Source organism: Camelina sativa, chromosome 9 (assembly GCF_030686135.1).
Source record: "Camelina sativa cultivar CO46 ecotype springtype chromosome 9, ASM3068613v1".
Lineage (NCBI taxonomy): Eukaryota > Viridiplantae > Streptophyta > Magnoliopsida > Brassicales > Brassicaceae > Camelina > Camelina sativa.
The window spans coordinates 38566340-38582812 of record NC_141888.1 but is presented as its reverse complement, the minus strand read 5'-3'; the positions used below and the strand labels follow the sequence as shown (position 1 = coordinate 38582812).

General features: G+C 32.7%; 5 protein-coding genes across 7 annotated transcripts; 1 reads left to right on the top strand and 4 right to left on the bottom strand.

Moving 5' to 3' along the window:
- Nucleotides 1-76: 76 nt before the first annotated feature.
- Nucleotides 77-1028, top strand: LOC104713737 (uncharacterized). Its single transcript, XM_010430925.3, has 3 exons — nt 77-328; nt 463-573; nt 695-1028. The coding sequence occupies exons 1-3, from the start codon at nt 227-229 to the stop codon at nt 815-817; spliced, it is 336 nt and encodes a 111-aa protein (XP_010429227.1). The 5' UTR covers nt 77-226; the 3' UTR covers nt 818-1028.
- A 626-nt stretch (nt 1029-1654) lies between these two features.
- On the bottom strand, nt 1655-2201 carry LOC109126625 (putative defensin-like protein 191). Its single transcript, XM_019230336.1, has 2 exons — nt 2138-2201; nt 1655-1839 (listed from the first exon to the last, which is right to left on the bottom strand). Exons 1-2 carry the CDS (start codon nt 2199-2201, stop codon nt 1655-1657), a joined length of 249 nt encoding a protein of 82 aa, XP_019085881.1.
- Nucleotides 2202-4041: 1840 nt separating this feature from the next.
- LOC109126271 (putative defensin-like protein 191) lies at nt 4042-4954 on the bottom strand. The gene is made up of 2 exons (XM_019229548.2): nt 4857-4954; nt 4042-4335 (listed from the first exon to the last, which is right to left on the bottom strand). The coding sequence occupies exons 1-2, from the start codon at nt 4918-4920 to the stop codon at nt 4145-4147; spliced, it is 255 nt and encodes an 84-aa protein (XP_019085093.1). The 5' UTR covers nt 4921-4954; the 3' UTR covers nt 4042-4144.
- A 278-nt stretch (nt 4955-5232) lies between these two features.
- LOC104713736 (putative amino-acid acetyltransferase NAGS1, chloroplastic) lies at nt 5233-9479 on the bottom strand. Of its 3 annotated transcripts, none has more exons than XM_010430923.3 (9): nt 9029-9479; nt 7472-7559; nt 7077-7285; nt 6838-6989; nt 6309-6741; nt 6097-6194; nt 5903-6014; nt 5644-5803; nt 5233-5557 (listed from the first exon to the last, which is right to left on the bottom strand). In XM_010430923.3, exons 1-9 carry the CDS (start codon nt 9392-9394, stop codon nt 5325-5327), a joined length of 1851 nt encoding a protein of 616 aa, XP_010429225.2. In that variant the 5' UTR covers nt 9395-9479; the 3' UTR covers nt 5233-5324. The 3 variants fall into 3 exon arrangements, with proteins under 3 accessions (XP_010429225.2, XP_010429226.2, XP_087323000.1); XM_010430924.3 differs by lacking the exon at nt 9029-9479 and adding an exon at nt 7758-9015; XM_087466874.1 differs by lacking the exon at nt 9029-9479 and having other exon boundaries at nt 7077-7312.
- A 3236-nt stretch (nt 9480-12715) lies between these two features.
- LOC104715908 (putative F-box protein At1g32420) lies at nt 12716-13987 on the bottom strand. Its single transcript, XM_010433275.1, has one exon. It carries the CDS (start codon nt 13985-13987, stop codon nt 12716-12718), a length of 1272 nt encoding a protein of 423 aa, XP_010431577.1.
- Nucleotides 13988-16473: the final 2486 nt, after the last annotated feature.

Genomic DNA, 16473 nt, shown 5'->3' with positions numbered 1-16473 from the left:
TACATATCCATCAAAATTAAAGAGTTGGATAGTTTTTTGCAATAAAAAGGAAAAATATTGTAAGTATCTTACCTAATTTAGTCTTATAAAATATGACTCTTTCTTTGAAACACCATATGTATATATATATATATATATATATATATATATAATATCACAAACCAAGCCAAAAAAAAAAAAAAAAAAAAAGAGAGAGAGAAAGAAAAGGATTAAAGAAGAAGAAACCATGTCAAAGATTAACATTCTCGTCGTTGGAGCACTTTTACTTAGCTTCATGGTTATAGCTTCAGTGGCTCGTCCCGACTCGACTCTCCAGAACAAATCTATTGTAACTACTCATTCTCTTGGGAAAACCCAAAATATTTTTGTTGAATGTTTATATCTAGGAGGATATTTTAATGCATTATATTCTTTTTACCATAAGGTTGATTTATAAAATTTCTTTTAATTGTATATATGAAGGAGATGGAGAAGAAATGTGAAACGGAGAAGTGTTTGATGAAATCAACTTTGGATGCTCACCTCGATTACATCTATACCCAACCAACTCCTCCTAAACCGCATGCAGCTAACGTCAGTCTTTAATTATACCCAACTTCTTTATCAATACACCTAAATTGCTCATGGAACATAATGAACCCTTGAAGGACATAAATTAGAATTAAGTAATTAAATTTATTTTATTTGGTTGTAGGAGATGGAGAAGAAGTGTGAAACTGAGGATTGTTTGATGAAAACGACGTCGGATGCTCACCTCGATTACATCTACACCCAAACAATTCCTTCTAAACCGCAAGCACTTAAATCCAATCCTTAATTAAGTATATACAATCAGTATTTCATATGTTATGTTATGTTGGGATATAATATCCTTCTCTATGAGCTAATGTTCTAATAAAGACTTAAATCAGTGAAATAATATTATGTGACATTGGTGCACACAAAAAAAAATTATGGGACATTGTGTTATTTCTATTATACGTCCTTGACCATAATATAGAGCTTATTCTTTTGTGTTAGTGTCATCTTGATTCCCAAGTGAAAACTCACTAACAAAGAGAGGCAAGGTTCCATAGGGCTTATGAGTAATGGGTCCGAGTTTGGGTAGGATCCGATCGGATTCGGGTTTTTGGATTTATGAATTTGATATCCAATATGGTAATTGTAAAACATTCAGTTTGGTTCTTGTTGGATTCGATCGGTTCGGAAGACAAATATTAAAAAAAAAAGAAATTGGATATTTTAGTTATTTAAGTATAAAACTAAATGATATATTCGGATTTATAATTTTAATTTTGGATAATTAGATTATATTAAGGCTAAATATCGTTGGTTTTTTGGATATTTAATGTTTAGGTATTTAGTTACTTGCTTGGGTATCAGATTGCATCTGGATATTACCCTATACCCACGAATAGGACTATTAAGACTCAATAAGATGGTCATACTTATACCCTATCTAATCCAGTTTTTATATATCGTTCTAGGTTAGGTTTTTGGATCCAACTTTTTTGCTCAGTTCTAGTTTTTTTTTATTAATTTTGAATTTTTGGGACGTTTTATTAATTTTGAATTTTTGGGACGTTACATTTTTATATTAATGAATTATAACAATGAATAATATAGTTGCAACTAGGAACAGCGGAATCTACACCTATTTGCATCCATAACATTTGCAAACTGGTTTTGACCGCTCAATTTCACATTTGCCGCTGCTATAAACACCAGCAAGGGTGCAGTCTTGTGTGCATATACTATCAATACAAAAATCAGGTGACACGTATGCGACTCGACCCTCATTACATGGCGGCTGCTGAGTCTTTACTCTTGATATTCCTACTGCATTATATAAAGAAACATTCAAACCCCTTTATCATAATTTTATATACTTAAAATATTCAAAATTATATATATATATATATATTGAAAATTATTTGGGTTTTGATAGATAAACTTTAGGTTTAAGATTTTAAAACATATACTTAAGCAAAAAATTAATATCTAGAAAACAATATTTTTATTTTATGTATATTATGTATAAAATAAAATTTACTTGAAAAGAATACACACTAGTCGAAATATAAAACACATATCAATATACAGTACGTTGACCAAAAACAAAAATCATATACAGTACCTGTCAATATCAAGAAAATCACCAGATAAGTGATGAAACCAATGGCATGTACACCTTTAGCCATTTTCACTGTCAACTTCTTCTTGTTTCGTTCTTTTTGATGGAATATATATTACATATGTACACAGTCACCTATTGCTGTATATAAAGATCGTTTCTTCTAAAAGTAGAAAGAAAATATTCAATAGTATTAAGAATATATATTACATATGTACAAATTTGTTAAGAACGAAGAAAAATTAGAGGTTAGCTAGATTTGATGACCGCGTCAAGATTTATGACCACATCTATATATATATATTTTTGGAGATATTTATAAAATAAATCTTGAAGTTGACACTTATTTACATGCATATCATTAGTATTAAATAATTAATTTAATAAATAAATTAACTCTACTTATATTTGATTTTTTATAGAAACTAAATATTTTAAAAGATAACAAACATAATTGTAAATATATACAGATTTTATTTCCTTATTTATAAAGAGGTGAGTGAAAGGTATTTTTCTTTAAAAATTTGAAAAACTGATTTGATAAATAGTAACTTTTAGCTTCACATACTATATTTTATTTTCATCAGTTTCGTATGATGAGTTTTTGCAGATTAAAAATCTTTGAACATGTTGCGTGATTCGCCTAGCATGGCGGATTTGGACTATAGAACTAACACTAAAACTATTAGTTTATTTCATATACTATAGATTTGTAGTTATAGTTTAGAAAATTAACTTATAAATTATTTAGTATATGAACTACAAAATATTACACATACTGCAACACATTCTTAATATTCCAAAAAAAAAAAAATTGTATACACATAAAAATATACACTAACAATACCATATAGGCATATGTCTCTGTTTAATTATAGAAAACAAAACTAAGTGTTTTAAAATTTTATATTCTATCTAATAACAAATTTAATGTAATTAGGTTATAAACTGTATAAAACATAAGAAGAAAAAAAACATTCTAAACAAAATTGTAAATTAATTAGATAAAATTTAATTAATTGGGAATTTAAAAACTAAATAAATTAAAAATTATTATTTAAAATATATTAATTTATAATTTAGTCCCGCGGTGTACCGCGGGTGAAAACTTAGTTAGGTTTAAAATGGTAACATATATTGTGTGGAATTGAAGATTTTTTGAGGAATTTGGAGGGGAAAAAATGTTACATCATTCAAAATTTGAACAATTCTTGAGGAATTGGTGGAAGTTTTCTTTTCATGAGTGTTTAGATATTACTATATTAGTCTTTTTCCTTTTTTAGTTTTAATTTAAAAACTAATTACTATTGAAACTTAAAAAACAATTTTAATAGTAAATGTTTTTAGTAAAATATTTGTGAAGTGTAGATAAAATATAATAATATTGTTTTGTCAACATCTTCTCCAAAACCGCATGCGGCTAAACTCAATTCTTAATTATATACTCAACTTCATTATCAAATACACCTAAAATGCTCATGGAACATAGTGAACGTTTGAAGGAAATAGTTTAGAACTTAATAAATTTTACTTGATTTGGTAGAAAAAGTTGGAGAAGAAGTATAAACCTAAGGATTGTTTGATAAAACGACGTCGGATACTCACCTCGATTACATCTATTAGACTATTATAGCTGACATATGTGTATTTGATAAGATTTATTAGATTGTTTGATAAAACGACTGTCGCTGATCGTTGGCGACAGTCGCTGATCGTTGGCGACAGTCGCTGAAAATTTTAGCGACTGAAAATTACGATCGTTGCGACTGGTCGCTAAACTAGCGACAGGTAAACGAACAACTTTCTGTCGCTGTCGCTCGTTTCTATCGCTGGCGACAGGCAAACCAACAGGCCCTACATCTACACCCAAACATCTTCTCCTAAACCACAATCACTTAAAGTCGATATTTCGTAATAAAATTCTAAAATATTATATTGAGAAAAATTCGTTTTTGATGAATGATGAATTATAACAATGAATAATATTATTACAACTAGGATAAGCCGAATCTACACTTTTTTGCATCCATAACATTTGCAAACTGGTTTTGACCGCTCAATTTTACATTTGCCCATACGATACACACCAGCAAGGGTGCAGTCTTGTGTGCATAGACTGTTACTACAAGGACCAGGTGAAATATATGCGGTTCGACCCTCTTTACATGGCGGCTTCTTAGTCTTTATTCTTGATATTCCTACTGAAGTATATAAGAAACATTCAAATTCCTTTAGGATCATTAGCAAAAATATCCTTTTTACTATGCCTTCTTTCTAAAATATCCTCTTTTATTGTCCATTTTCAATAATACCATTTTCAATATACAAAATAAATAAATTATAAACTCTAAACTCCTCAAAACTATACCCTAAATGTAAAATATAGAATCCAAACCTACAAAAAAAAAAAAAACTAGAAGTTCATTTAACACACTTTTGTGTAAAAGAGAGCAAAAATCAAAATGACAAAAAAAAATGGGTATATTTGAAAAAGAATATCTATAAAAGTGTATTTCTAACCATTTCTCTTCCTTTATTAGAATTTGCATATTATAGCTTTTAATTACATTTTTTACGTTTAGATGATACTTAATCAAAATTACAAATATCTGAAAGCAAAAGATTTTGTTTTTGTAATGAAAAATAAAATTATTACATTTGAAAAGAATGAATACACACACTAGTCGGTAAATAAAACACACATCAATGTATAAATAAATACCTGTCAAAATCAAGAAAATCACTAGATAAGTGATGAAACCAATGGCATGTACACCTTTAGCCATTTTCACTGTTAACTTCTTCTTGTTTCCTTATTTTTCTATGGAATATTTTACATATTGTTACACAATCACCTATTGTTGTATATAAAGATTTTTTCTACTAAAAATAGAAAGAAAATAAAAGATAAGGTAGTCCATAAAAAATGCCTATAAGCTAGTTAAAATGGGGAAAAAGTATAAGATTTGATGACCACATACGTATATTTCCCCATTGTTTCATTACCCGATTTAAGACAGCAGAGGAGAAGATGGTGTCACGAAGGAGATGACTTGTGGAGAAACTGCGTTGGAATGACATGTGACCCGGTTCGCTGATTCTGGAAATAATGTTGATTCATTCAAAACTCGACAGAATCTTAGACATTCAGCGAAATTTTTCTGTGTTAATTACATTCTTCTCGACATTCTCAAGAGCCAAACTGAAATGTACGAACAACAGAGATCCCACTCCTGTCTGGCAATAACTTCTTCATGTAATACTTGGATTTCCTCGAAAGATTAATTCTTTCTCGTCTTGCCTCTGGTATCTTCTCGATTGAACATTCCTGAAACCCGCGTCTCACAAACCAGTCAGCTGTTCTCGTTGTTAGCAGAAAAAGCATCTCAAGTCCGAGAGCTGACGCTTTTTTCTCAATGTAATCTGCAAAAATTTGATAGTCTAAGAAACTGATTTTTCTTTTTAACTGTAGATTGTAAACACAACACTCAAAAGTTTTATGATCATACCGAGCAATTTATCTCCCTGTCCTTGTCCACGGCAATCTGATGAAACCGCAATAGCTGCAACTTCTCCACACTTTTCTTTAAAGAAAGGGAACAAAGCCGCACAAGCGATAATCTGTCCTTCCCTTTCCACAACCACAAATGAATCCAAAGCTCGCAGTAGCTGAACAGACAAAAAAAAAAAAAAAATTATTCCTTGAATCCTAACACCAAAACAATAGACTTAGAACCTAAGGCTAAGGCTATGGGCTAAAAGGCAAACCTCTTCATCAGTTCTGCGAACTAAAGCCCCTGATTCTTCCAGAGGTTTGATTATTTTTCTAATTCCAGTAAGATCTTCCACTTTCGCTTCTCGGGTTCCTTCGTATACATCACTGTGACATTAAGGGCCAATAAGCTTTTGTGAGAAAGATTTAAAACTTTGAATCGTTTGCTATTGAAAACGGTTGTGTATACCTTGCCACCATAGTCCCCATTCCATCTCTTTTGAAAAGCTCCAACAATAGCACTCCGCTTATAGTACCATCCAATAAGTGAACTCTTTTGACACCACCCTTCAACACATCAATACATCAGGAAACTTTGAAGTAAACAAAATAAGCACAAGGGTTAGCTCAGGAAACTTTGAAGTAAACAAAATGAGCACAAGGGTTAGCTCAAGGACTCACTCTGCAGACGAACGCTGCTGCAGCCAGTTCAGAGAGATATCCGTTTAAGCGGCTAAGTCTCTCCTCACCGCCAATAGCAAAACCTCGCTCCCCAGACCACAACCCGTTTCCGTTGTCAAATCCAACACCATTCTGAAAGGTTGGAGTGTGTTTTTCCCAAAATGGTCTCCCATTATAATTGTTGGGAGTTGTGACCATCCCATTGTAACCAAGAGGTTCAGGAAAACTACTTATCCCTCCATCCCCAACAGCCTTCACGTATTTGGCAGCTATCTCGCTTTGTTGTGCCCGTTTTCTGACTAACGTATCTGCTTCCTGAAGAGTCAAGAAGCGAACAAGATGTCCATTCTCATCCCGAACTGGACCGTCCATTATACAAATAAGCTTATCTGCTCCTATAGCTAAAGCACAAGCTGTAGCAACCTCATAGGTACTGCAGTGTAGAAGTAATGTCCAAAATAACAGAGTGAGATAACTAATACCTTCAAGGTTTTAAGATGTATAAATTTTACTAATAAAGAGAGCATACTTGCAATTTAAGACTTCTCCGGAACTGGAATGGCCCAAGTTCCTCAGTAAAACTACAGAACCACCATCAAGCCTCTCACGAATCCGATCGACATCTATCTTCTTCACTAAACCAGTAGCTCCAAAATCAACACCATCAACAACACCTCTTCTCTGCCATGCCAAATTAATCAGATCCAAAATGAAAAGAATCAACATTCAAAGTTTCAAACTAACATCTTAAAAAAGTTGAAAACTCACCTTTGCTGCAAAGAAGTTACCAGTGTCAACCCTTACACCCGTTTCATGCAAACGACTATTATCACCATGTCGGCGTATATTGTAAATGGAAGGTCCAGGAGATAGTTTGGCCTCAATCATTACAGATATGGCTCCCGCAGCTTCCTTGGCAGCCTGCAGAGATGCTGAGTCTGTAACTCTGTAACGACCCACATATGTTGGCTCGCGTCCTGCAACTCATACACCTTAGGCTCCATCTGAACAAGCTCAAAGATTCAATTTTTCTAAAATCACTAACATCTTATACATCTAAACAAACCTAGAAAAGATAACTATAAGTGACTGAGAGGATTCAGAACAGGCAAACACAGGGGACAAGCCAATAAGAAGATAAGTAGCAAGACTAATCATCTAACCTCTCTCAGCTAGAAGCTGGTCAATTTGCACTTGAGTTCCAGGAACTAGAACAAACCTTATCCCCAAGTGATGAAGAAATGCTATGTCCTGCACATATGTCAGTCAAAATGATTTCACTTTAAACTCCTCTGCACACACAAAAAAAAAAGTGAAAATCTGAAGTAAATTAATCATAAACTAGCTTAATAAGACGAACTTTAAAAGCAAGACAAACAATCAAACACCTTGCGTGCATAAAACCAAAAACACTTAGAAAAGAGAGATAAAAGGAAACAAAGTAGGTGCCTTTAAAACGAGATCACAATAAGGGCCGTCTAAGACATCTCCAGAGATAGTAACAACAAAGGTACAGCCACGATGAGCCCATAGATAAGGCCAAGCTTCACGAAACCACCGCACGAACTGCTTATCACCGACGAAATTCTCACCAGTTTCCGCGTAATCAACCATATTGCATTTCGCCGCCGTTACTGCCGGAGAAAACGGAAGCTTTACCAATTGACGATTAGTGTTTAGCTTCTTCTTACTCGGGGCGAAGAAGAAAGCAAAATCCTTTCTTGTTTGTTGAGGGCATCGGAAAGGAAGGTAAGAGGTAGAAGATGATACCACCATAGCTCCTCGCTCCGTCATATTCCGGTGAAAATTTTTACAGAATGAGAGCAAACAATGGTGGATTGATCGGTGGAGGAAGAAGACGAAGAAGAAGAAGAAAAGGTTTTGGAAGGAATCATCAAAACGTTGACAGGTGCATTAATCTCGGTTATTGAACCGATTGAAAATGGTTTAAACCGGTTTGTTTTTATACTTCTGAACCGGTAGTTGCATCAGTCTCTGTCAGGGGGATAGTGAGAGTTTCGTAACAAGACAAGAAATGCAATAGATGCTGATTTGAATTATTACTATTTCCTGATTGGTTGGTTACGTAAAGTTTGTGAAATGCATTGCAAACGTGTTATTATAATTTATATGATTTGTCTGGTTATATAAAAAAAGAAAGATTTTTCAACAAAGACAATAGTAGTAAGCTAGTAACTGTAGCATGCACATTATAAGTTTTTGTTTTTTCTTCACTTGAATTGTTGAATTTTTTTTTTTTTTCATAACATCACTTGAATTATTGATCAAACATATAATTTTTGCCTTTTATGTGACATGTTTTACCATATCTCTTCCATTTTATAATTTTTTGAAGATTTGTTTGTTTTTGAATTGTGTTTTTATAAAGTTTCTATGTACAAATCATTTCTTCTAGTGTATCTTTTCATTATTCTTTTTAATTGTTTGTAGGATTACTTTTTACCTTTTAGTTAGATATTACGTAAGACTGTATGTAAAAAACAAAAATCTCAGCGTTTCGCCGCGTTTTTCACCAAATCTATAGGTCGAAAAATGGACAGGGTATTTTATCTATGTATATAAGTAAAATATTACTTTTTATGAAATTAACAATTCTTTATTTCATTTAGTTCATATCATTGATCACGGGCGTTTTGTGGTTTTGGAATCTTGTAGTAGTGTGAAAAAAAAAAAAAAAAAAAGAGTAAATGGTAATGAACCTTGAGAATGCCGTCAAGGGTCGAACCGGAGTCAAGTATTTCAGCCGATAACATAACGACAAATATGCTGTCTCTATGTAGATTCACGTACGGATGAGCCTCCCTGAGGACCGCCACTAGCTCAGCTTCCTCCGCGGTGACAACCCTACCGGAATCTCCAAAATTGGTTTGGCTCTTTGTTTCCCCACCGTTAACGGTTGTCCAGTTTCCTCGTTGCTGCTTCGTCGAAGAAGACACGTGACTGTGTCTCATTTGCTTCGGCCATCCCCACGAACCGGGCGGCTTACATCGCAAACCAGAGTTTTCCAAAACTTCGCCGCAGATGAGTGAGCCAACCCACGGTGGTCGGGATATGCAAGACGCCATTTTTTTTTTCTTTTGTAGAAAGATCAAAAGAAAATGATAGATGTGATGACTTGGTACCGAAAAAAAGTTGGATTCTCTTTTGTTTGTCTAGTTCCGTAGACTCTTGTAATCTTATTATATACACATGAATATGTTAATTATTTGATTTTTAATATTTTACTTGAATTAACCACGTTTTTATTTGTTGTAATATTTAGACTAATATTAATATTATGTTAATTATTTGATTTTAACTATTCTATGTGAATTAGCCACGTTTTTTTATATTAGTTTAAATTAACGATTTTAGAAGTTGTGCTAGAAACAAAAGATTTGTAAAATATTTACCAAAAACAAAGAATAATAATTTACCTATAAACATAAGGAATTTGAGCATATGTCTTATTATATAAAGATGTTTATTAAGTGGTATCTTATATCAAATCAAAATCTTGAGAACGGTAGAAAATTATGAATACCAAAAAACAGTTACAACCCATGAGACATCATAAAACCTTGCTAGCAAAAGAAAACGGGGTATCATGAGTGACATTAGAAAACCACGATCTTTATAAAAATGTAGCATACAATATGTTTCTTTCTATGGATTAAGTTCAATACATGTTTTATTTTAAATATTTTAATACATGTAGTAATATGCGAAACCTAAAATAAATAGAAAAAATTTAAATATTAATATGTATCATTTTTATAAAATCCATTTAAGAATATTAGTAATATTTTTTATGTTTAATTTTATAATTTCAACACATGTATTTTTGTAATGCATATGTTAAAACATAATATATTTCGAAATATATTATAATTTATAGAAATGAATCTTCAGTTATTTGATGAGAATGTCTCTATATCTGTATATATATTTTTATTTTATAAATTTCACTCATTTAAAACTGATTATGACATGAGGTAAATTTAGTAATTATGAGATAACAACATTTTTTGAGTGTTACAAGATAAAACCTAAAAACATGTATATTACTACTTAATTATTTTTAATAATGTTTTTAAATTTTTACCCGCCTAATATCGCAGGCCTTATCTAGTAAATCAATAAAAAAATAGTGATTAGATAAAAATAAAGGGATATGGAAAAATGAGATTTTTATGAGATAATGTATAATGAGAGCGATGTGGGATTCAATTTGGATGGTTCTTGACTTAATTATTGTGGTAATGGGTGTCTATTTGAAAGCGATCGAGATGATTAGATTAAACTCGAACCTCATATTTATTTTTCCAGCCATCGGATAATTATAGAATTCTGTGGAAGTTACATCCCGGTATTTAAGTCCATGTATGTTTATATTTTATATGGTGAATTTGTATTAGTCTAAAATGATTTTGGTACCTTTTTGTCTAATATTGGAGAAAATGTTATATGGTCCACTGTACTATAGAAACTGCATTACAAACAACAAATCATTCTACATCCACAGGTGGGATTACAAGATATAAGTACATAAGATGAAGATTTAGAAGAAACAAAAAAAGCGAGAGAACTGTAATTAGTAAAGACGTAGTATCTTATGTGCTTTTAGCAGCCCCCAACATTGGAAAATTAGAAATAGCTATTGTGGTTGGGATGCTTGAACTTCAAACCATCGGCGTGGTGAGTTTTGAACTTGTGTGAACCGGTACGGTGTAGTGTAAAGAGTGTAAAGAGAAGGTCATGTTTTGAAGTCCGAACGGCCTTTGTCAATGAACCATGTCATTTGAGAAGTGGAGAGCTAGCATCATTGATGCGGGAGTGCCTTGAGCATTTTTATTTATTTGTATATACTGTATATGTAAGTCATTGAGCTAGTTACCCTAGTTTAACTATAATGCACCAACTTAAAGGTAAATAATTGAGTCACAAATTGCAATCATATGCCTATGAGTTAACAGTTATGATATAGAATATATCTACCAATTTTTCCTATCAGGAAATTAATATTCCAAAAGATGTAAAGTGAAAAAGAGTTAAAACATTCAAAGCCAATTGTATAATTTTGAGTATTAAACCTGGGATCTCGTAACAAAATGAAGAATCCAGGCTTCTTAACAAAACAAAGCTGGTCCTATTTTGAAAATGAACGATTTGAGGCTTGGTAATATAGGGGACAAATCTTGCCATAATGCCATAAGACCCATGTAAACAACTATCTTTTGGTGTCCACCATAACTTATCAACTCGTTATAGCAACGACATAAATTTCTAGTGTTATGTCTTCCGCGTTCCCAAGATGTGTTTTAACATAGGTGATCTTCCTTTGGCAGTCGCACAGTCGCATACCTCATGCGACTGCTGCGATTGAAATTAAGTTGTTCGTTTGACAATCGCAGGACCCTGCGACGAAACGTTCTGCGATCAATCCCTACGACTGCGACTAAATTTTTTTCTCACAAAAAAAAAATTATTGACGTGACTTTTTAAATTGCAATTGGTCGCGCGATTGCTAAATAAACAACATCTCGCGATTTTAAATTGTAGGTGTAATCGCTGTTGCTATTGCAATTACCGAACGAACATGGCCATAGTCATCATGATCACCCATCAAAGACATAATGCTAAGATAGCTTGAGAGGATGTTTGTTTACCTAAATCAGAGGGTGGTTTCGGTATCTATCAGCTTCGATACATATGAAACCGCTGTTATATAAAAGTTAACACATGTAGTCACATTTCGAATCAAAACCTAGTAGGTTTGCGACTTTTTTTTAAATGTTTAAAGATATTACAAGCCATAAATGGAAAAAAATAATTTACAAAGAAGTTCATTCTCATGGCCGCACACTAGATTTTAGACATTGAAATCTCAACTAAAAGAAAATCATTGAACAACAAAAAAAAAACAATGAGAAATCACTTTAGTATATATATCTCATATACATGAAAAAAATAATGATGCGGAATAAACTAGTTTACTGTCTCGTTCATCAAACATCAACATGATCTAATCCTTATGATTAGTTTATGGTTTTTAAAATCTTCCTTTGCTTAATTAATCATCTTATTCTACCATTATGTAAAATAGTCATCGAAAAACATTTATGGAACGTTTATGAAACAAAATATATATCTAAACTAATATTCCCTCCGTTAAAAATTATTTGTCATTTAAGGTTTTTTCACACGAAAACAATTCAATTTTCTATTTGATCCCTTCTTTAATACATTGGTCAAAGCATTAAAATAGTTAAGATAAAATTGATATTTTTACCAAACATATGCATTGAAAATCAAAACTTTTACTCTAGAATGACAACTAGAAGAAACTAGTGAGAGTATAACGAATTTAAGAAAGACATATATAAGCCTTGTTCGGAACGTTGTAGCTAACAACCCGAAGCTGCACAAAATAATAGTTTCAGTGTAGTTGCTAGTTTCTTCTTCCGAAAAGGTGCTCCCGACGACGTCAAGGCCATAGTATTCTCCATGTGATCTGGCTCACAAAAGATACGAACTCCGTGTCCGCCGTATTGCTCTCTTATTACCAAGTTCGTTTTGATTTCAACTGTTATAGTCTTGTTTTTCTTAAGATCATAATAGTCTGCCCATAACGTTTCATCAGAATAAGGATGAATCCACTTGGTTTTGGACATTATCACAATCTCACCATTACGAGTGACACCAGCGACATAACTTAGTCGAGAAGGAGTTATGGACAATGTAATCTTTGACCATTCTTGTTTCCCCATATGATCTTCCATAATCCACATCTCTGCACTAACGTTCTTTTCATAACTTATATGTATGCATCCTAGTTTCCCTTGGTAGTTTACTGGTGTGATCGAACTCCAAGACTGATTCAGCAAAGTTTCCGGCATCTGGATACAATCAAATCTCTCGAATCTAACGTCAAACGTCCCTAATACATTTCTTACTGATCTGTAATAGATAATCCCATTGATGCATACACTACGTTCACTAGTACACCTAGGAGTGAAATTGTCTTTGATGTTAATGTTTCTCCATTGCTGCTCCTTTGGACCTCCCAATGTGAAAACTTGACAAGTATATTCCGGCTCTACATTATACACTCTCACCAAGGAAAACACTTTGTATTGATTCTCAACTGGATCATACCCAAACAATCCATCAACAAAGGTCATTCCATCGTATACGACTTTGGGTAATAAAAGAGATTGTTTCGTGGTAGGGTTGTATATAGCAAACTGCTTTGAATTTGACAAACAACAGATTAACCCATTGACATATTGATATAAACGGCAATTAAACCCACAAGATATCTCACGCTCTTTGTCAGCGGATATGAATGTTTGGTTAGTGTTTGGATCAGGATAAGTATACGAGGAGAAATATAAACATTGGGACAACAAGTCAGGCTGGAAGACAAGGAGTAGTCGCGGCTGCGTCAAATTCCGAGTCTTGATCAAGTCCGTAATAACAGATGACCATAGCTTCGAAACACATTGGAACCTAGCTAATGACTTCACCGGAAGTTTCGAGAGTATATCGACTGTTAATACATCCAAAGGGATAGGGATTGCATCTTCTGACAACTTTTTTACGCGGCGACGTTGTAGTTTAGCTCGTAAGGACCTCTGGCTAATCTTCTCTTCACGTCCTCCCTTCATGATGTTCATTTTCTTCAATTTTGTGATTTCTTAACGAAGAAAATATAAAAGCTATACCTAGATTCTCATACAAACCTTAATTAGGGCATAAGCTAAACCTTTAACGCGAGTCGCGAGACCTCAAAAAATCAAGTTCGTTCTTCTCTCTTGCTCTATATATATATATATTTTTTGGTGTCTTAATCATTGTAGAAGTTTTCCTTTTTATAGTTAGAATTTCCATCATATAAACTAGATACTTTACAATTTTAAACTTTGAGATTTTCCTATTTTCCTTTTAAGCTTTTTTTCTTTAACATATAATATTTATATGTAACCATATATATATATATATATATATATATATATATATGTTTTTTTTGGTAAATAGAAAATTGAAGGTTGAATTTTTATTTCATAAAGCTTTGCAAAAATTAACATTTACAAACGCATTTTTATTGTTCATGGTTCTTCACTTCTTTGCTTCTTAATTTTCATCATGACGTACACGGTACACGGTTTCAGAGGTTGTCACTTGTGAGGTTTTCTCATCGTTTACTTTGCGTCTTCTCTTCATGGTGTACGTATATATCTTTTTGGTATTCTTATGATCAAACCGTAAACCTATTGATTGCCTCTGGTTTTCAAAGCAAAAAAAAATTTCCACTTAGTTTTGACTATGTGTACAGTATTTATTCTGGTTCATGACGCTCCTTGCAAGAAGTGACTTTTACAAAACGCATTTTATTCTCCACAGTATGTTTACGTTTACTTTGCTTCTTGGAATTCATCATGACGTACACGGTTTCAGAGGTTGTGAGGTTTTCTCATCCTTTTCGTTCACTTTGATCTTCATGTTGTATATGTATTTTTTTGGTACATCATGACCAAACCGTAGACGTATTCATTAGCGTTTAGTTTAAAAACTGTTGAGTGAACATATATAGTTAAAAAGGAGGAAAATGTTAGGGTAACTTGGATGAGCTTAAAATAAAAGGAGATCACAAATCTGTCTATACTAATTGTATAACAACCACTATGATACATGTTTTAACAGCTGAAGTTGTTGACTGTATATACATGTATCTCTTTTAGAAGATTTGAGGAGAAAAAAATCATATTTTGGAGATATTATATAGAGAGAAATCACGAAGGAAAATTACTTATGAAGATATTCGGAAAAATGGGATACATAAACTAGAGTTTGACAAGGATAAACAAGAAAAAAAAAAAAAAAAAAAAAAATCCCTTTTTCCTGTGGAAGTAGAAAACATTTTCAAATGTGATTTGAAAGCTTATTTGTTACTTGAGAGAGTAATGTGCACTTTTTAGTTGAAGATGCATGAGTAGGAAAAGAAAAAAGGAAAAAACAGAATTTATTTTTATGTTGCGTTGTTCGTATTGTGTTTTTGGAGCTTTAATTTATTTTGGTTGTGCAAGGGAGCATGTCGTTATCTTGTGTTTCAGCTGATCAAATTTGTTTATATATTGGTGTTGTCGTTGGTGCCTTGGTACTATTATACCGTTCGTGCATGTCCGATGTTTTCGGAGATTCCACAAGTTTGAAATCTAGGTTCATAGAGACTTTTTTTTTTTTTTTGAAAAAGAAAATAAAAGGTTCATAGTTACGTTTTATCTTAAAGTTAGTCTATCTTGTAGAATTTAAGCTATATAAAATATGGCGGTAAATCAAAATACATCTTATCTTGTCTCACATGTATTTATGACATGTTTTAGTAAAACGTATTTTCCAATATTTTTCATTTATAATTATCCTTTCTGATGTTTTGACAAAACAAATTAAAGCTTCTTATCCGAAGTTCTTAATCAGAACATACAGATCCATATCAAAATTGATTTACCAATGTCCGGTAAATGCAACACTCCCCTAGTGTAAAACATTTCCAACAACCTCTTGTGTTAAGTTCACTAACCAACCACCCATTGTGGTACATCCACGCAGTAATATCCAACTGCATATTTATAGTAGATGTAACGGCCGTGTTCTTTTTCAAGTCGCTCATCCAGCGATCGCGACAGACGAAAACGATAACGGCAATAGAAATTAAAAATCAAAACAACAACAACAACGAAAAAAGATGATGGGACATGTGTATTTCAGTGAGAAAAATGTCGCTGAAAAAAAAAAGGGATCGCCGGTTTTTTCAGGAGCTGTCACGAAAGCTCATTTTAACAATACGGCGACTCTTCTCCACAATAACAACGACTCTTTTTCACAACAATAAGACTCTTCTTGACTATTTTATATGTCGTTGTCGCTCCTCCAGCAGACTTGAAAAAGAACAGGATCTAGTCTACAATCATTTAGCATCTTTTCTATTTCTATGAAGTATAAAAAAGTACCAAGGCTTTTAAAGTTGCTAGTAATTGATAGCTCTGTTAGTTAATAATTGTCACCGACGTATTCTTTAACTTATTTTAACTATCAACATCAGGATCTGTTTTCTCAAGCGCCATGACATATGAATAAAGGTTTACAGTTTTACTCAACTCTG